Genomic DNA, 15,775 nt, shown 5'->3' on the forward strand with positions numbered 1-15,775 from the left:
GAGGGAGGTTTGACTTGAAAAAGATGGTATTTTACCAGCGTTTTGATTTGTCACTGCAAAAAGCACTGTTGCTTAGAAATATACAGAAGGATGGGGCCCCGGAGTAGTTCAGTTTCAAAAACAACAACAACTGCCGGGCACAGTGGCTCACGCCCATCATCCCAGCACTTCGGGAGCTGAGATGAGCAGATTGCCTGAGTCCATGGGTTCGCGACCAGTCCAGGCAACCTGGCAAGACCTCATCTCTACAATAAATCAAACATTAGCCAGACGTGGTGGCACATGCCTGTAGTTCCGGCTACTTGGAGGGCTGAGGTGGAAGAATCGCCGCAGCCCAGCAAGTCAAGGATGGGGTGGCCAGGAGCATGCCACTGCACACTGGCCTGGGCAATGGAGTGAGACACCAACTCAAAAAAGAACAACCCTAAAACATCGAGTCCTGGGAGACTTGTTTTTTGTTATCCTCACCACACCAGAAAACTCTGTCATGAAAGAAAGCAAATTATAAGCCACGTCTCTCCCATCTCATCACTAGGCAGTTAGGTTTTGGGACCAAATAGCATGGCTTCCAACTCTTCTTCTTTTTTTATTTTTTACAAAATACTGTATCTTATTTGAGGGAGTCATTTATTCTGGATTATCAGGGTTACTTTGGATTTCGGCTCTGTCATACACATATTGAAAATCTCCCCCGGGCCAGGCTCAGTGGCTCAGCCTGTAATCCCAGCACTTTGGGAGGCCGAGGCAAGTGGACTGCCTGAGCCTGTGGGTTCAAGACCCACCCGGGCAACTTGGTGAGACTTCGTCTCTACAATAAATCAAAAAACTAGCCGGGCGTGGTAGCATGCGCCTGTAGTTCCAGCCACTTGGAAGGCTGAGACAGAAGGATCGCCGGAGCCCAGAAGGTTGAGACTGGGGTGGCCACTGCACCCCATCCTGGGAGACAGAGTGAGAATCTGACTCAAAAAAAAAAAAAGAAAGAAAATCTCCCCCAAATTCCTGGAATGGGTAAATTTACCCAACATGTCATCTGTACCATCATCCCATTTACTAAGGCAGATTGTTCATAGAGTCCTGTGGTCCACAGTTAGATGCCTCCACCCATGCTGGCATAAACCCATTAATCACTCGTAGAGCACACCCCAGTAATCCATTATAAAATTATCAGCCAGTCTTTCACAGATGCTTATTACAACGTGATGAATTGTGCATCAAACGTCTTCCTTAAATCCATGTGCTTACAGTGTATTTGGAAAATTTGGCTTATCAGAAAATCAGAAACAATCTCTCACAAAGCAATACAGATACTCTCTAGAACATTCCCTATCAGCATCACCTAAAGTCTTTCCATTTGTATATTCTGAACAAATTTTCTAGTAAACTCCCCACCACCTCTGTTTTTTAATCTAGTCTAAAAATTTTGGAATTAGGGTCTAATCAGTCGACAATGCAACAGAGATAAGGTGAAAGTAACTGTCCTGTGCAGGAGGGAATTAAAGGGAGTCTCCACCGCTTCACCCCTAGCCCCAGACCCTCTTCACTCCCATCCACTAAGGCCTACATTCCTGAAGACAGAAACAGCACTGACCCATATCCTAGCTCTGCCTTTAAGGTTCTAGAAAAACTGCCACATACCTCATTGCTGAATAACATTACAGTCACCTTTGAAGGACTCCCCTTGGGAAGCCGTGCACCAGCACCAGCGCCTAGATCACCCGTCAAAGCAATTTTGGAACTCTTTCTGGAAGGGCCATCAGTGTTCTCGTCTTAATACCCTTGGTGTCCTCAAATGTCTTCCTTTATTTTTTTAACTTTTAATTTTTTTATATTAAAGATGTGGGGTACAATTCAGGGTTGGGTATAAAAATGTTCATTACGCAGGTTGTTGATGAGATGTGCCCTCCCTTCCGCAGGCAGATTCCCACTGCTGCCAATCCCACTTTCCCTCCCCGCTCCCAGCAGTTTCCCGCCACTGTCAATCCTGTTCTTACAGTATTATAATTGTTCGAGGTTCGCTTTTGAGTGAGAACATGTGATACTCAGTTCTTTGTTTCTGTGAAAGATCACTCAGTATTTTAGACTCTAAGTCCAACCAAGTTGCTGCGGCGTTCATAATTTTGTCCTTCTTTATGGCTGTGCAATAGTCCATCGTGTATACATACCACATTTTTTTAATCCAGTCCTCTTTTGATGGGCAGCACAGTTGGTTCCATGTTCTTGCTACTGTGAACAATGCTACGATAAAACATACGTGCGCAGGGATCTTTTTATAGAGTGATTTGAGTGCTTCTGGGTATATTCTCAGAAATGTCTTCCTTTCAATATTTCCTTTATCTTCAGGTAAAGAAAAAAGTCATTGGGGGAGTCACTGCAACCACTGCTATTTGCACAGGGCTACCAACATAAGCACACGGTGGCAGGTTTTCAAACTAAATTGTCAGACCTCCACAAATAACAAAGACAGCTCTTGTGGCCATTCCAGAAAAGAAGCTCCAAAATTGCTTTGATGGGTGGACTAGGCACTGGCATTGGTGAATAGCTTACCAAGGGGAGGACTTAGAAGGTGACCGTAGTGATATTCAGCAATGAATTACGGGGCACTTTTTCCAGGATGGCTCGCGAATCTCATTGTCAGACCTCCTACATCCGCCTCCTCCCCACTGAGAAAGAGGAGCCAGGGTAGGACCGGGACTCAGGCAGCAACGACCTAAAGCCAGTTTTCCAAACAGGGCATTAGCTCTATCTGCAGAGCTTTTTCCAGCCCTGCTATGCTGGTGAAAGCAGCCTGTAAAATGACACCCCTGGGCTGCAAAGCTAACTGCAGCTTGTTTAAAATGTTTCATTACCTGCTCCACACAAAGGCTGCCAAGCCCTCTGCCCCACTGCCTCCTGCATGGACCCTGTGGGTGTAAGGCACACACTTCTCATCTGTCACAGAGCCTGACACAGTCACACTCTACAGAGCCATCCACCAAGTCTGCACAGCACCCAGGAGCCCATAAAACACACGGAGTCCTCCAGGACCTTGGCAGTCATTAGGTAATGGCCATAACAGGGCACAGAGGTCAGAAAGGCAGCGAAAGCGTCTCGATAACAGGCAGTTAATGCTTACAGAAGAGGGTCGGGGAAATGTTCCGAAGGTTTCCACTTGGTGAGGTGCAAGAACAGGATGACAAAAAATAGAGGTAAGAGGTAAGAAGAATCCAAACAGAGAAGACACGGGGTAATCGCACAACTTAGCAACTAAAAAAAAAAAAGGAGTGCATTGATATGCTGTTGAATAACCACAGGTGAGCAGCATATCGCTTTCTCACACAACAAAGATTTCTTGAGCACCTTCTACGGTAACATGATCACAGGCGATGCTTGCCCTGCCAAAGCTCAGTGGACAGTAAGAGGTGGGCCTGAAAAGGAGTGTGTGCACAGACTCTTGGGGACACACTCCAAGTCTAGGAGACAGAACTACTTTCTGTCTGAAATCCTGTAATATGAAATGGATTACTCACTTGGAATTTATCTTGTACACCTTGCATCAGTAATTATGCCAATTTATAGGCTTAGGTTTTGTTTTTATTTTTTTGAGTCAGCACCTCACTCTGTCACCCAGGCTGGAAGGCAGTGGCACGCTTCCAGCCACCACAGCCTCGACCTGCTGAACTCTGGCGATCCTTCTGCCTCAGCCTTCCAAGTAGCCAGAATTACAGGCGTAAACTAACACACCCAGCTAATTTTTGATTCATTGTAAAGATGAGGTCTCACCAAGTTGCCTGGTCTGGTCTTAAACCCCCGGAGCTCAGGCAATTCTCTTGCCTCAGCTTCCCAAAGTACTGGGATGACAGGTTGAGCCACCCCACCTGGCCCAGTATAAACCTTTTAAAGATACCTAAGTTTGGATTAACCAAAGAATAGGTTAGGCATGGTGGCTCACCACTGTAATCCCAGCACTTTGGGAGGCTGAGGAGGAAGGATCACTTGAGTCCAGGAGTTTGAAACCAGCCTGGGCAACACAGTGAGACCTGGTCTCTACAAAACATCAACAACAACAAAAAAATTACCTGGGCTTGGTGGAGCAAGCCTGTAGTTCTACCTACTCTGGAGGCTGAGGCAGGAGGATCGCTTGAGCCCAGGATGTCAAGGTTGCAGTTAAGCCATGACTGTGCCACTTCCAGCCTGGGCGACAGAGTGAGTCTCTGACTCAAAAATTCTAATTAATCAATCAATTAATTAAATAGAATTAAAGAAAGGTCAAGAAAACTTCTTTACACTTCGGTTCTAAGAAATTATTTTTAAGTTAATGGTTCTATAGATTTACATCTAAGATTGCTTGTTACTCAACTGCCCCTACCCCCAAAACACCCACCTCATATATCAAGTCTACTCCTTTCTTTTTCTTTTTCTTTTTTTTTGAGTTAGAGTCTCACTCTGTCACCCAGGCTGGAGGGCAGTGGCACAATCCCGGCCACCGCAGCCTCAACCTGCTGGGCTCCGGCAGTCCTTCCGCCTCAGCCTTCCAAGTAGCCAGAACTATAGGCATGCGCCACCATGCCTGGCTAATTTTTTGATTTATTGTAGAGATGAGGTCTCGCCAAGTTGCCTGGGCTGGTCTTGAACCCACGGGCTCAGGCAATCCTCTCACTTCCACCTCCCAAAGTGCTGGGACTATAGGTGTGAGCCACCGTCCCGGCCTTAGTCTATTCCTTTCAATCTTGGCAGTACAAAGTGGCAGTTCTCAACTGATACACTCCTCCTCCCCCTGGGGACATCTGGCAATGTCTGCAGACATTTTGGTTTTCGTCATGACCGGGAAAGGGTATACCACTGGCATCTAGGGCTGGAAACCTGCACAAGGCAGCCTACTCCCACCACCAAGAATGATCTGGCCCAAAACAGTGTCAAGATGGCGCCAGTATCAATGGAAATAAAAGATACGGTCTATTCATTTATTCAAACATCTGTGCCATAACTCTTCTCCCACTATTTCGTAATCAGGGAACTATAGACGTGGCATATTTTAAAAAGCAGTATACCCAGAGGGTTTTAGGGAAGGAAAAGTCCCATTTTTCTCCTCCTCATGATCTTGAAAACTTGGATAGACTCACATAATCTCAGATACTCAAAATTAACTATCCATGCTCTGTTTCGACCCACAGGGAACTGTGTGTTTTCATCTGAGAGATGCCTTCCGTCTTTATACCGTTAAGGATTCCATTCTCTGGGTTTTACTTAACAGAACGTCGATCTCATGCACAACTGCTTCATCGCTTTCTGGAACCCTCTCTCTCTCCCCCTCCACATTATCGCCATACAGCATGAGAAATGCCAATAGGGAAAGACCTTTCCTTGAAGTCGCCCTAACAGATGAAGGACAGCATAAATCCTCAGCAAGGGCTCTAGAAATCCCACTGCCGTGAAAGAACTTAACAGTTTCCCTAGAGATATTAATATTGTAATGACATTTGACATGTAAGACAAAGAAACATTCTTTTTCAAAGTCAAGTTTTCAAAAGTACATAAGAATCGATATTGGTGGAGGCAAGGAGAGGCACTATACTTTTAGAATTCTTTAATGGAGACTAAGTTATTAATGTACTAAAATTGACTGTAATATATGGCTATAAAATGTCTCATAAATGTTTAAAATATGCCTGTCTTTATTAATATTTAACAGCCCCATTCAATGAGCTAACAATATCACTTAAGCACATCAGAGATTTTAATATATATTAGTAGAGACTGATTTCAGATTCGGTGTAAGGTACTAGTCTGAGCTTCAGTCCATACTGCTAATAAAAAAGCAAAACGAAGCAGAGAAAATGGAGCCTTCTCAGAAAACAGAATCTGAAAATTTTAAGTTGAAGTATAAGCTATGTTTATTCTTTCAGGTATTCTGAAGCAGATTAATAAGCAGATTTAAATTAAAAACATCCTAATGAATACAAATGTGACCGTGAAATTCGTGATACACAATCATAAAATGGAAAGACCGCAAGATGATGTAATCTGTGTTTATGAGAAACAAAAGCCACAAACCTAAATCCAGACTGCTTTTTGCTAATGAATTAAGATTTTCCAGTTCATCAAATCTGCCTTGTTGACCGTTGCCTTCAGTTGAGGTTATGGATGGCAGCGAACCCATGCCAAAATTCTCTCCCATGCCAAAATTTTCTTTCATCTTGAGAGGAAGAAAAATAGACATGCATTAGTACATTATGAAAAAGTGTGGAACACTATAATGTTGTTCAAACCAGATAATGATAAGCGGAAATCTGGCCCTGTGAACAAGCATTCTCAAGTAATGGGTCATACTGTGGTAAGCAGGAACAAGTGCTGGTGACTTAACACCTGCAAGAGTGCAGACAGTAAAACCTGTTTAATCCACATGCTAGATTTTTAAGGAAAATTTTCATTTATAAACATTATTAAGTCGATTTACACAAACGTTTACCAAGAGGAACAAAAGCTGTATCAAGTCAAGTGAGGTCAATTTTGGATGCACATGACTGCCTGAATCATGGCTCTGATGTCCACAGGAAGTAGCTTCACTGCTGATTCCAAAAGACATAATGAACCTTTGCATAGTCAAGCCTTTGCTAGCGCTCTTATCAGCCTGGTGAACACCGAGTTACTCAAACCTAAAACCTACAGATAAGTGCTGTCGATAACCTATTATACTTCCCTCTTGTCTTCCTTTCACACTTATGTCTTTCATGGTTTATCAAAGTCACAATCCTCCACAACGTTAAAACGTTTGTATCATTAATCCCCCAAATCCATATTTTGAAATAACCCCCAAAGTGAAAGTATTGGGGGGGGTCTTTTGAGAGGTCATGCGAGCAGAGCTCTTGTGAATGATTAGTGCTTTTATTTTTTTTGAAAAAAGGCCCAAGCTGGGCGCAGTGACTCACACCTATAATCCCAGCACTTTGGGAGGCTGAGGGGAGAGGATTACCTGAGCCCACAGTTGAAGACCAGCCCGGGCAACTTGGTGAGACCTCGTCTCTACAATAAATCAAAAAATGAGCCAGGTGTGGCGGTACATGCCTGTAGTTCCAGCTACTTGGAAGGCTGAGGTGGAAGGATCACCTGAGTCCAGCAGGTCGAGGCTGCGGTGGCCAGGAGTGTGCCACTGCCCTCCAGCCTGGGTGAGAGTGAGACTCCTACTCAAAAAAAAAAAAGGCCCAAGGAAGCTCATTCCACCCTTCCACCACGTGAGGACACAGCTAGAGGGTGCCATTTATGAATCCTAAAAAGGGCCCTCACCAGGCACCGAATCTGCCAGCACCTTGATCTTGGACTTCCAAGCCTCCAGAAATGTGAGATAAAATAAATTTCTATTGGCTATGAGCTACTTAGTAGTTTTCATGGAAGCTTTTTCTCAGCCATCTCTTTCCCAGTAAATTAGCGACATAAGCCTCTGATTTAACCATTTAGTGAGCTAGCTACTTATTTTGTGGCATTCATATGCCTATAGACAGACCTTCCTTCTCCGTTAATGCCTTTTGTCAGTTTAATTTGCACTCTCCTTGGCACAAATACCAGAAGGTCCAGCAAAAGTTTTGTTTTTCTCCCAGACATAGACAGATAAGGAAATGTTATTCATATTCAGCCTTAAAAAGGGTGGAAATTCTAACAGATAAAGTACTACAAAATGGATGAATCTTGAAGACATCACCCTAAGTGAAATAAGCCAAACACAAAACAAGTATTGCATGAGTCTACTTCTCTAAGTCGCTTGAGTGTAGCCAAATCCTTAAGAGACAGAAGATGAAGCAGTGGTTGGTTGTCAGGAAATGGGGAAGAGGGGAAAGAGAAGCTACAGGCTGGGTTCGGTGGCTCAGCCTATCATCCCAGCACTTTGGGAGGCTGAGGCGAGTGGATTGCCTGAGCCCGCGGGTTCGAGACCAGCCCGGGCAACTTGACAAGACCTCGTCTCTACAATAAAATTAAAAATAGCTGGGCATGATAGCGTGCACCTGCTGTTCTAGCTACTTGGAAGGCTGAAGCGAAGGGATCGCTAGAGCCCAGCAGGTTGATGCTGGGGTGACCATGCATGTGCCACTGCACTCCAGTCTGGACAAAGGAGTGAGACTCCAACAAAAAAAAAAAAAGAGCAGCTACTGTGTAATGGGCACAGAGTTTCTGAGTCAGGGGATAAAAAGATCTGGAACTAGATGGTGGCAGTGATCATACAATAATGTAAATGTCCTTAGCACCACTGAATTATACACCTAAAAATGGTGAAAATGGTAAATTGTGCATTATGTGGATTTTACCCAAATTAAAAAAAAGAAAGGATCTGTAAACTTTCAGTGTTTTTGCCCTTCAAATAAAATGAAGTATGAGGCCGATAAAGATAAACTTTGAAGTAATGAGGCACTAGTTGCACTACACAGATATAGCTAACATCTGTAGCCCAAAAGAATATTACAACCAAGACAGAAATGATAATGTTCCTCTACCCTTCTGGAGGGCATCCTCTAAAGAGAAAATTAATGGAAATTTTATATATATATATATATATATATATATATATATATTTTTTTTTTTTTTTTTTTTCTAAAGAAAGCAGGATTTATTAAGAGGACGGAAAAGTGCCCAGAGTAGGAGGAGACCTGAGGGGATTGCCCAGAAATTATCTCTTTGTAAGGAATATGAATGTGTTTTTAAACTCCTCTCAGGGCTTGCAGTATTAGATAATATTATTAGAAAAATTATCATGGGGTGGTTGGAGGTGGTGGCTTATGCCTATAATCCCAGCACTTTGGGAGGCCAAGGCGGGTGGATTGCTTAAACTCAGGGGTTCGAAATCTGCCTGGGCAACATAGCGAGACCTCATCTCTACAAGAAATTAGCCAAGTATGGTGGTGTGCGCCTGCAGTACCAGCTACTTGTGAGGCTGAGGCAGAAGGATCACCTAAACCCAGGAGGTTGAGGCTGCAGTGAACTGGAGCATGCCACCATAAGACCCTGACTAAAAACAAACAAACAAACAAATTATCACATCAATAATAAGACAGGCAAGTAATGATCCAAGCTCATCCTGATTATGCGGGTGTAACTGTCATCACTGTGGAGGAGAAGGAGTCAGTGCCCTCAGCAAAACATGTAATTATTTAAATATAAAATACTGTTTAGGCAAGACACACGAGGGCTGAAGCAATCTTAATCAATACCAGCTTGGAAAGCCAGTAGAGGTTACTTCTATAACCTAAAATTACATAATTAAATGTGAGACTAGGTAAAAAAATTAACATCTTATAGGTTTTAATATATGAATATTTAATGAAACTTCTAAAGTAAATACTATAAACAGACATTTGACAATTTCATCTATAACCTTAAAAGTTGACATATTCAAATGAACTGATTGCAGATTGCCTTTTATTTGGATGAATAGAAAATTTTCTTTTTATAGAAGAAAACAATAATAAGTACAGTTGAATTAGTGATAGGAAATAAAAAGGAGGAAGCTAGGAAATTTAACAAAAATTTTATTTATTTATTTATTTATTTTTAGTCATGCTCTCATTCTGTCACCCAGACTGGAGTGCAGTGGCATGACCCCATAATCATGGCTCACAGTAGCTTCAACCTCCTTGCTCAGGTGAGCCTTCTACCTTAGCATGCCGACATGCTGGGACTACAGGCATGCACCACCATGCCCAGCTAATTTTTAAAAATATTTTGTAGACACGAGAGTTCGCTATGTTACCCAGGCTGGTCTTGAACTTCTGGGCTCAAGCAATCCACCTGCCTTGGCCTCCCAAAGTCCTGGGATTATAGGCATGAACCACCACGCTTGGTCAAAATTTAACATAAATTTAATAATTAGGATACATGTCCTTCAAACTGTAATCACAGACTATTGTTTTACACAAGACTTTTAAAGAGCACTTTGACAAACAATAAAGTGGTTACGTTGTGAAGCGCATCAATATAAACTTACAAGGCATTTTTTTAAGAAACTTAATGTCATGCAAAGGATACTTAGATAAGAATAAAATTTTGAGTGACAGTATGGATTCGAAAATGACCGTATCTCAAACAACCTAGTTAGAAATGAAGACGCTATATTTGGAAAGCTGTGCTAAACGATCAAAAAATGATTTGTGATAATGTGGATCCTGACATTAAAAATGCACTGAAAAACTGAAATAAAATTATATCATTAAATGTGAGAAAAGGCAAAAAAAATTTAACATTTTACTGGTCTTAAAATCGAAGACTGGGCCATAGATTTATGAGATTCTAGTGTGGCCATGTGCTCTTTGCGCTATGGCTGCACCATGTTTCCTAAGCTTGGGTCCCCTCCCCTTCCTTGGGGAGGTGAATCTCCTCTCTCTCTCTCTCTGATTTACTTTGTAAATAAACTATATTTTCTAACCTAACTTCTGTGCAATTCTTTGCATCTTTCATGCAGCATCAGATTGCACACCAGACACCCATACCCCCTGGTGGGTCTGACCTAACATTCTGGGGGCCCCCGCTGGGAGTGTGACCTAACACTTTCAGAGGTCCCACCAAGATTTGCCATACCCTCGCTCTCTCTCATTCTCCTCTCCCACCAAGATTTGCTATACCCTGTCTCACTCTTCTCTTTTCCAACCCTAGTCTCTCCATGGAGAGAGATAAGGTGCTTGGCTATCTTTTCTCTGCCACTCTCACTCTTGACCTTATCGTCCACCAGGACCTCTCTCTGTCACCTCAGCCTTGTCCGGTTTGAAACTGCATCTCCACTGGGGCGGAGAGATGTCAAACTCCCATCTCCAGAGTGGAGGTTGCCTGGGATCCCCCCTTTAGCATATCACCCTTTAGCATATGTGAAGAAGCTTGAAAGCAAGCGGCAGGTACATCTACATAGAAACTAAGGAATTCACTGGTGCAACAGAAAAAACTGCCTGGACTCCTGTAGTGGATGACAAGCCCACTGGGGTAACTACAAATACATTTTGCCAGACAGCAAAGTCTCAATATGTCATTACAGCAGCTATAATGGCCTTTATTATAGTAGTACTAATTCTAACAGTCTACGCTTAAACGCAGAGCTTGGTATACAGATACTAAAGATACTTAGTCACTCCATGGTCTCTGTCCTCTCATCCCTCCTCTTACTCTAGACAGCTAGAGACAGCTCTACGACCCCTGTTCAGCAGGAAAGCAGCTACAGAAGACTGACCCTCATCCCTGTTCCCAGGCACAAATAAGAATGTTTTAAAATAACAAGAGGGGGAGATGAAAGGACAGAACATGGATTCAATACACCCAATGAGCAGCCATTTTAACATTGCCTAAATCTGTTTTTCTAGCCGTTCACTTAACTTTTGCTCTAATCACAAGCCAAAGACAGAATCAGTTTCTCAGAGGGAGCTATTGATAGTTGCTTCACAGCCCCTTCCCAACTTGTTACTAATTAGCTTTTCTATTTCAAGTATTTGCCTCTGCCCATAAGACCCAGGTTAACCTAATTGGCCCTTTGTGACCTACCTGACACAGACCCTCACTACCATGGTAGCAATCATGTGACTAATCTACTTATCTGCCTGATGCTCATCACCTGACATCAGTACCTGTGCTTAGCTGTCCCCTCCATGATAGCGTGGAGCAGACCACTATCCAATCACCTTAACAACCTTCCCCATCAATGGGAAGGATTAGAAGGACTCAACCACGAGCAGCCAGTGGCCACTGCTTTATTAGACTCTGGTGGGGCCATGTACTCTTTGAGCTATGGCTGCCGCCATGTTTCCTAAGCTTTGGCCTCTTCCCTCCCTTGGGGAGGTGGATCTCCTCTCTCTCTCTCTCTTATTTACTTTCTGAATAAACTATATTTTCTATCTAAAAAAAAAAAACTTTGAATGGTGCAGTGGCTCATGCCTGCAATCTCAGCACTTTGGGAGGCCGAGGCTAGAGGACTGCCTGAGCCCAGGGGTTCGAGACCAGCCTGGGCAGCTTGGGGAGACCTCGTGTCTACAATAAATCAAAAAATTAGCCAGGCATTGTGGCACAACTCAAAAAAAAAAAAAGAATGTTAGAATGTGTAAACGTATAAAGTAAATATTATAAAACATACATTTGACCATCTCATCTATAGCTTCAAAAGGTTACACATTATAATGGACTGACATTTCAGGTTGCCTTTTATTTGGATAAAAAGAAAAAAATTAAAGCCGAGCTTGGTGGCTCAGCCTGTAATCCTGCGACTTTGGGAGGCTGAGGTGAGTGGATTGCCTGAGACCATGGGTTCAAGACCCGCCTGGGCAGCAAGACCTCATCTCTACAATAAATCAAAAACTCAGCCAGGCATGGTAGCGCGCGCCTGTAATTCCGGCTACTCGGAAGGCTGAGGCGGAAGGATCGCCGGAGCCCAGCAGATCGAAGCTGCGGTGGCCGGTAGCGGCCACTGCAGTCCAGTCTGGGTGACAGAGTGAGACTCAAACTCAAAAAAAAAAAAAAGAAGAAAAAAATTATAGAAAAAACAGCTATAATGAGATTATTCATGAATAATCAGTAATCTAGCATTCTAATTTGTAACTGAACACATACTCTGGGGCTAAGCAGTTACAGACACAGGAGCAAGACTGGCAAAGGCAGAAAGCTCCAGTGTCCACGGCACACACCAGATTCTGTGTGACCTCTTCCCAAATCCAAGCATCATTCACATATTCCAAAAACATCTGCTCTCTGGTACACTGCCCAGAGCCTGTCATTAGGGGGAGTCCTCTAGGGTCCCAGCAATGCAGCGACCACCACACCTTGCCTGGCAGAGAAATCCAAAGCATTTGCAGGAAGGAAAGTGAGAAGTGTCTAAGGGAGGCAAGGGAAGAGATGACCTCTGTCTACAGTGAGGAAATAGACGAAAGAAGTTATGCTTTACCCGTCACAAGAAAGCTGCTGGTCTCAGCAAGGGGAACACTGGACTGCACCTGGACATGCTGCGAAGTCACCTTCTTAAAAAAAATGTCAGCTAGGCTGGGTGGTTCAGCCTGTCATCTCAGCACTTTGGGAGGCCGAGGCAAGTGGATTTCCTGAGCCTGTGGGTTCGAGACCAGCCCAGGCAACTCCGTGAGACCTTGTCTCTACAGTAAATGAAAAAAATGAGCCAGGCATGGTAGCATGTGCCTGTAGTTCTAGCTACTTGGAAGGCTGAGATGGAAGAATCGCCAGAGCCCAGCAGGTTGACGCTGGGGTGGCCGTGAGTATGCCACTGCACTCCAGCCTGGGTGACAGAGTGAGACTCCAATTCGAAAAACAAACAAACAAACAAAAAATGTCCAGATATAGTAAGTCTCTCTTCATTTGCCTGAAAGTTCATTTCAGGGCAGAAGATAAAGAATCAAAAATATTTTCAAAAGTCCCTAATCAGGAATTCTAATTGGTGACTGGTTCACTATAATTTTATAAAAAAAAAAATTCATGGGCTATTTAATAAGAAAGACAAACCTATTATATAAAGCTTTCCTGCCAAGTTATAAATAAATAGTATCTCAAACGTAAAGATAATTTTCTGGAGTTCAGTACTTTCATATCATATATGACAGAAAAAAATGTGAATGACCGAGTGTCAACAACAAAAAGTTTTAAACTAATTTGCCTTAATTTTCCTGACAAATAAACTATGGGATAAATACAGCTGTGATTTTTTATGGGGATTTTTTTTTTTAAATAGCAAATGTTAAAAGAACTCTTCTCTGAAATGGGAAATTGAGAAAAACATCACTAAAGAAGCAAAGCAAGAAAAGCCCACTACCAGCAAGGCTACTGCCACATCTTGACTCCCAAGCGAAGCTGTGTCATTCGGAAAAGAGGAGCTTACATTTACAGCTATCCACTTTATGGTATACCCTGCAAACAGTGATTAATTATGAAAAGACCCAGTGCATTCTGTTTATTTGGTTGGGATTTTCTGAGAGTTACGTGGTTAGGTAAAGACCGGGATAGGCGAAGAAGCGAGAGGGGAAGACATGGAATATCGGTCTAATTCCTTACCATGTTTTCAGAGCAAAGGTCATACTGCTGTGTCTCCTGGGAGTAGACACTCCTCATGGGTCTTCCTTCTTGAGGCTCAGCTGGTTCACCAGCATGCACCCACTGTGTACCAAAGTGAAGGTCCTTCACGGAGGGCACAAGAGCGGCCTCTGGAATGTGTGCCGAGGGATGGGACTCCATGGACTGAAAGTGATCTTGATACAGATCGTATTCTTCATCAACAAGCATTTCCCTTTCTTCACCCACTTCCTGCAATCTGGGAGTCAGGAATTCATGCATCTCCCAGGCCTCCTTGCTGTTGTCTATCTCTTTTTGTTGGGAATGGAAAGACCTTCCCAAATCTAGGAATGGTTCGTCCACAAGTTCTTCTTTAAAATATGGTTCATCTCTAAATCCCTGTAAATAAAAGTTGCGAAATATGTTAGACTACACCTGTCTTGAAGCTGGACTGCACACATAAACTGGAAAATCAAAACGCCAACACACAGCTCAAGTGCACGGCTCTCCATGGCACACAAGGGCAAATACAAGCTAACTTCCACATGGTCCTCAACCCAGGAAATGGACAAACAGTGGAGTAAGAGTCAGAAATCTGCCCTTGGCAAGGTGAATGATTATTCTAAAAGGTTCATTATATATTAACCACCTGAAAATTCTCCATTGGAAACAGGAATTTTGTTACACTAGTACACTAAATATTTAACCCATGCACCTAATATATAATAGAAGTACATAAATATAGATACACTTCATACTATTACTTAAAAAAGAAAGACTTAAAAGATTAGGGTTTTCAAGCTTAAGTAACTCAAAAGAAATTACAGCTCTTCGAATATTCAGAAAACATTCTTTAAAAACTAAAGACAAGGGATGTATGTCTCAACTACTTTGAGTATGACTATTTAATAATATATGAAGTAACAAATATTTTTTCATCTATGTTGAAAATGCATAATAAAAAGGAATGAATGCAGTATACTTTTAAATTAATGTCTACCTCACTAATGAGAACAATTAGTACATACCATTGACACTAATTGTTCAGAAACTTTGTTGAACTCCTGACCAATACCTGATGAATATGCAGATCTGTTGAGACTTCAGCCTTACTCTGGGGAATGTCTGGGTAATGAGAACATTGAAGACCAACTCTGCGAGATCAGTGATATTTATTTTAAGTTTTACTCATTTTACCAAGCATAAATTCCTGGAATGAGTCTACATTTCTTTCTTTCTTTTTCTTTCTTTTTTTTGAGTCAGAGTCTCACTCTGTCACTCAGGCTGGAGTGCAGTGGCTCACTAACGTCCAATGCAGCCTTAACCTACTGGGCTCAGGCGGTCCTTCCAACTCAGCCTTCCAAGTAGCTGGAATTACAGGCATGCACCACCACGCCTGGCTAATTTTTTAATTTATTGTAGAGATGAAGTCTGACCAAGTTGCTCAGGCCAGTCTTGAACCCGTGAGCTCAGGCACTCCGCTCGCCTCTGCCTCCCAAGATGCTGGGATTACAGGCATGAGCTGCTGCTCATTTTCTACTTTTCTATTGCTTCCTCCTTGCAGCTAAACATCATTGTGGTAAAGCTTTCAAATTAATATAGTACACCAGATACTGCAACCTGGTTACTATTTCCAAGTAAAAACAAAACAAACAAAAAGTGTGGTTAGAGGATATACTTGAACACGTCCGATGATTACAAAATTTTGTTTGTTTGTTTTTGAGTTGGAGTGTCACTCTGTCGCCCAGGCTGGAGTGCAGTGGCCGCTCCTGGCCACCACAGCCTCGACCTG

General features: G+C 42.8%; 1 protein-coding gene across 1 annotated transcript in view; it reads right to left on the bottom strand.

The window, feature by feature from the left end:
* PATJ (PATJ, crumbs cell polarity complex component) overlaps positions 1 to 15,775 on the bottom strand; it is a 415,643-nt gene that overhangs the window by 285,010 nt on the left and 114,858 nt on the right. Inside the window, exons 19-20 of the mRNA XM_021715786.1 lie at positions 13,987 to 14,382; positions 6,031 to 6,172 (exon numbers count right to left, since the gene is read on the bottom strand). Of these exons, the coding sequence (XP_021571461.1) occupies positions 6,031 to 6,172; positions 13,987 to 14,382 (538 nt within the window). The remainder of the gene's footprint in view (positions 1 to 6,030; positions 6,173 to 13,986; positions 14,383 to 15,775) is intronic.

Source organism: Carlito syrichta, unplaced genomic scaffold, assembly GCF_000164805.1.
Source record: "Carlito syrichta isolate Samal-C Ts95f unplaced genomic scaffold, Tarsius_syrichta-2.0.1 Scaffold307669, whole genome shotgun sequence".
Lineage (NCBI taxonomy): Eukaryota > Metazoa > Chordata > Mammalia > Primates > Tarsiidae > Carlito > Carlito syrichta.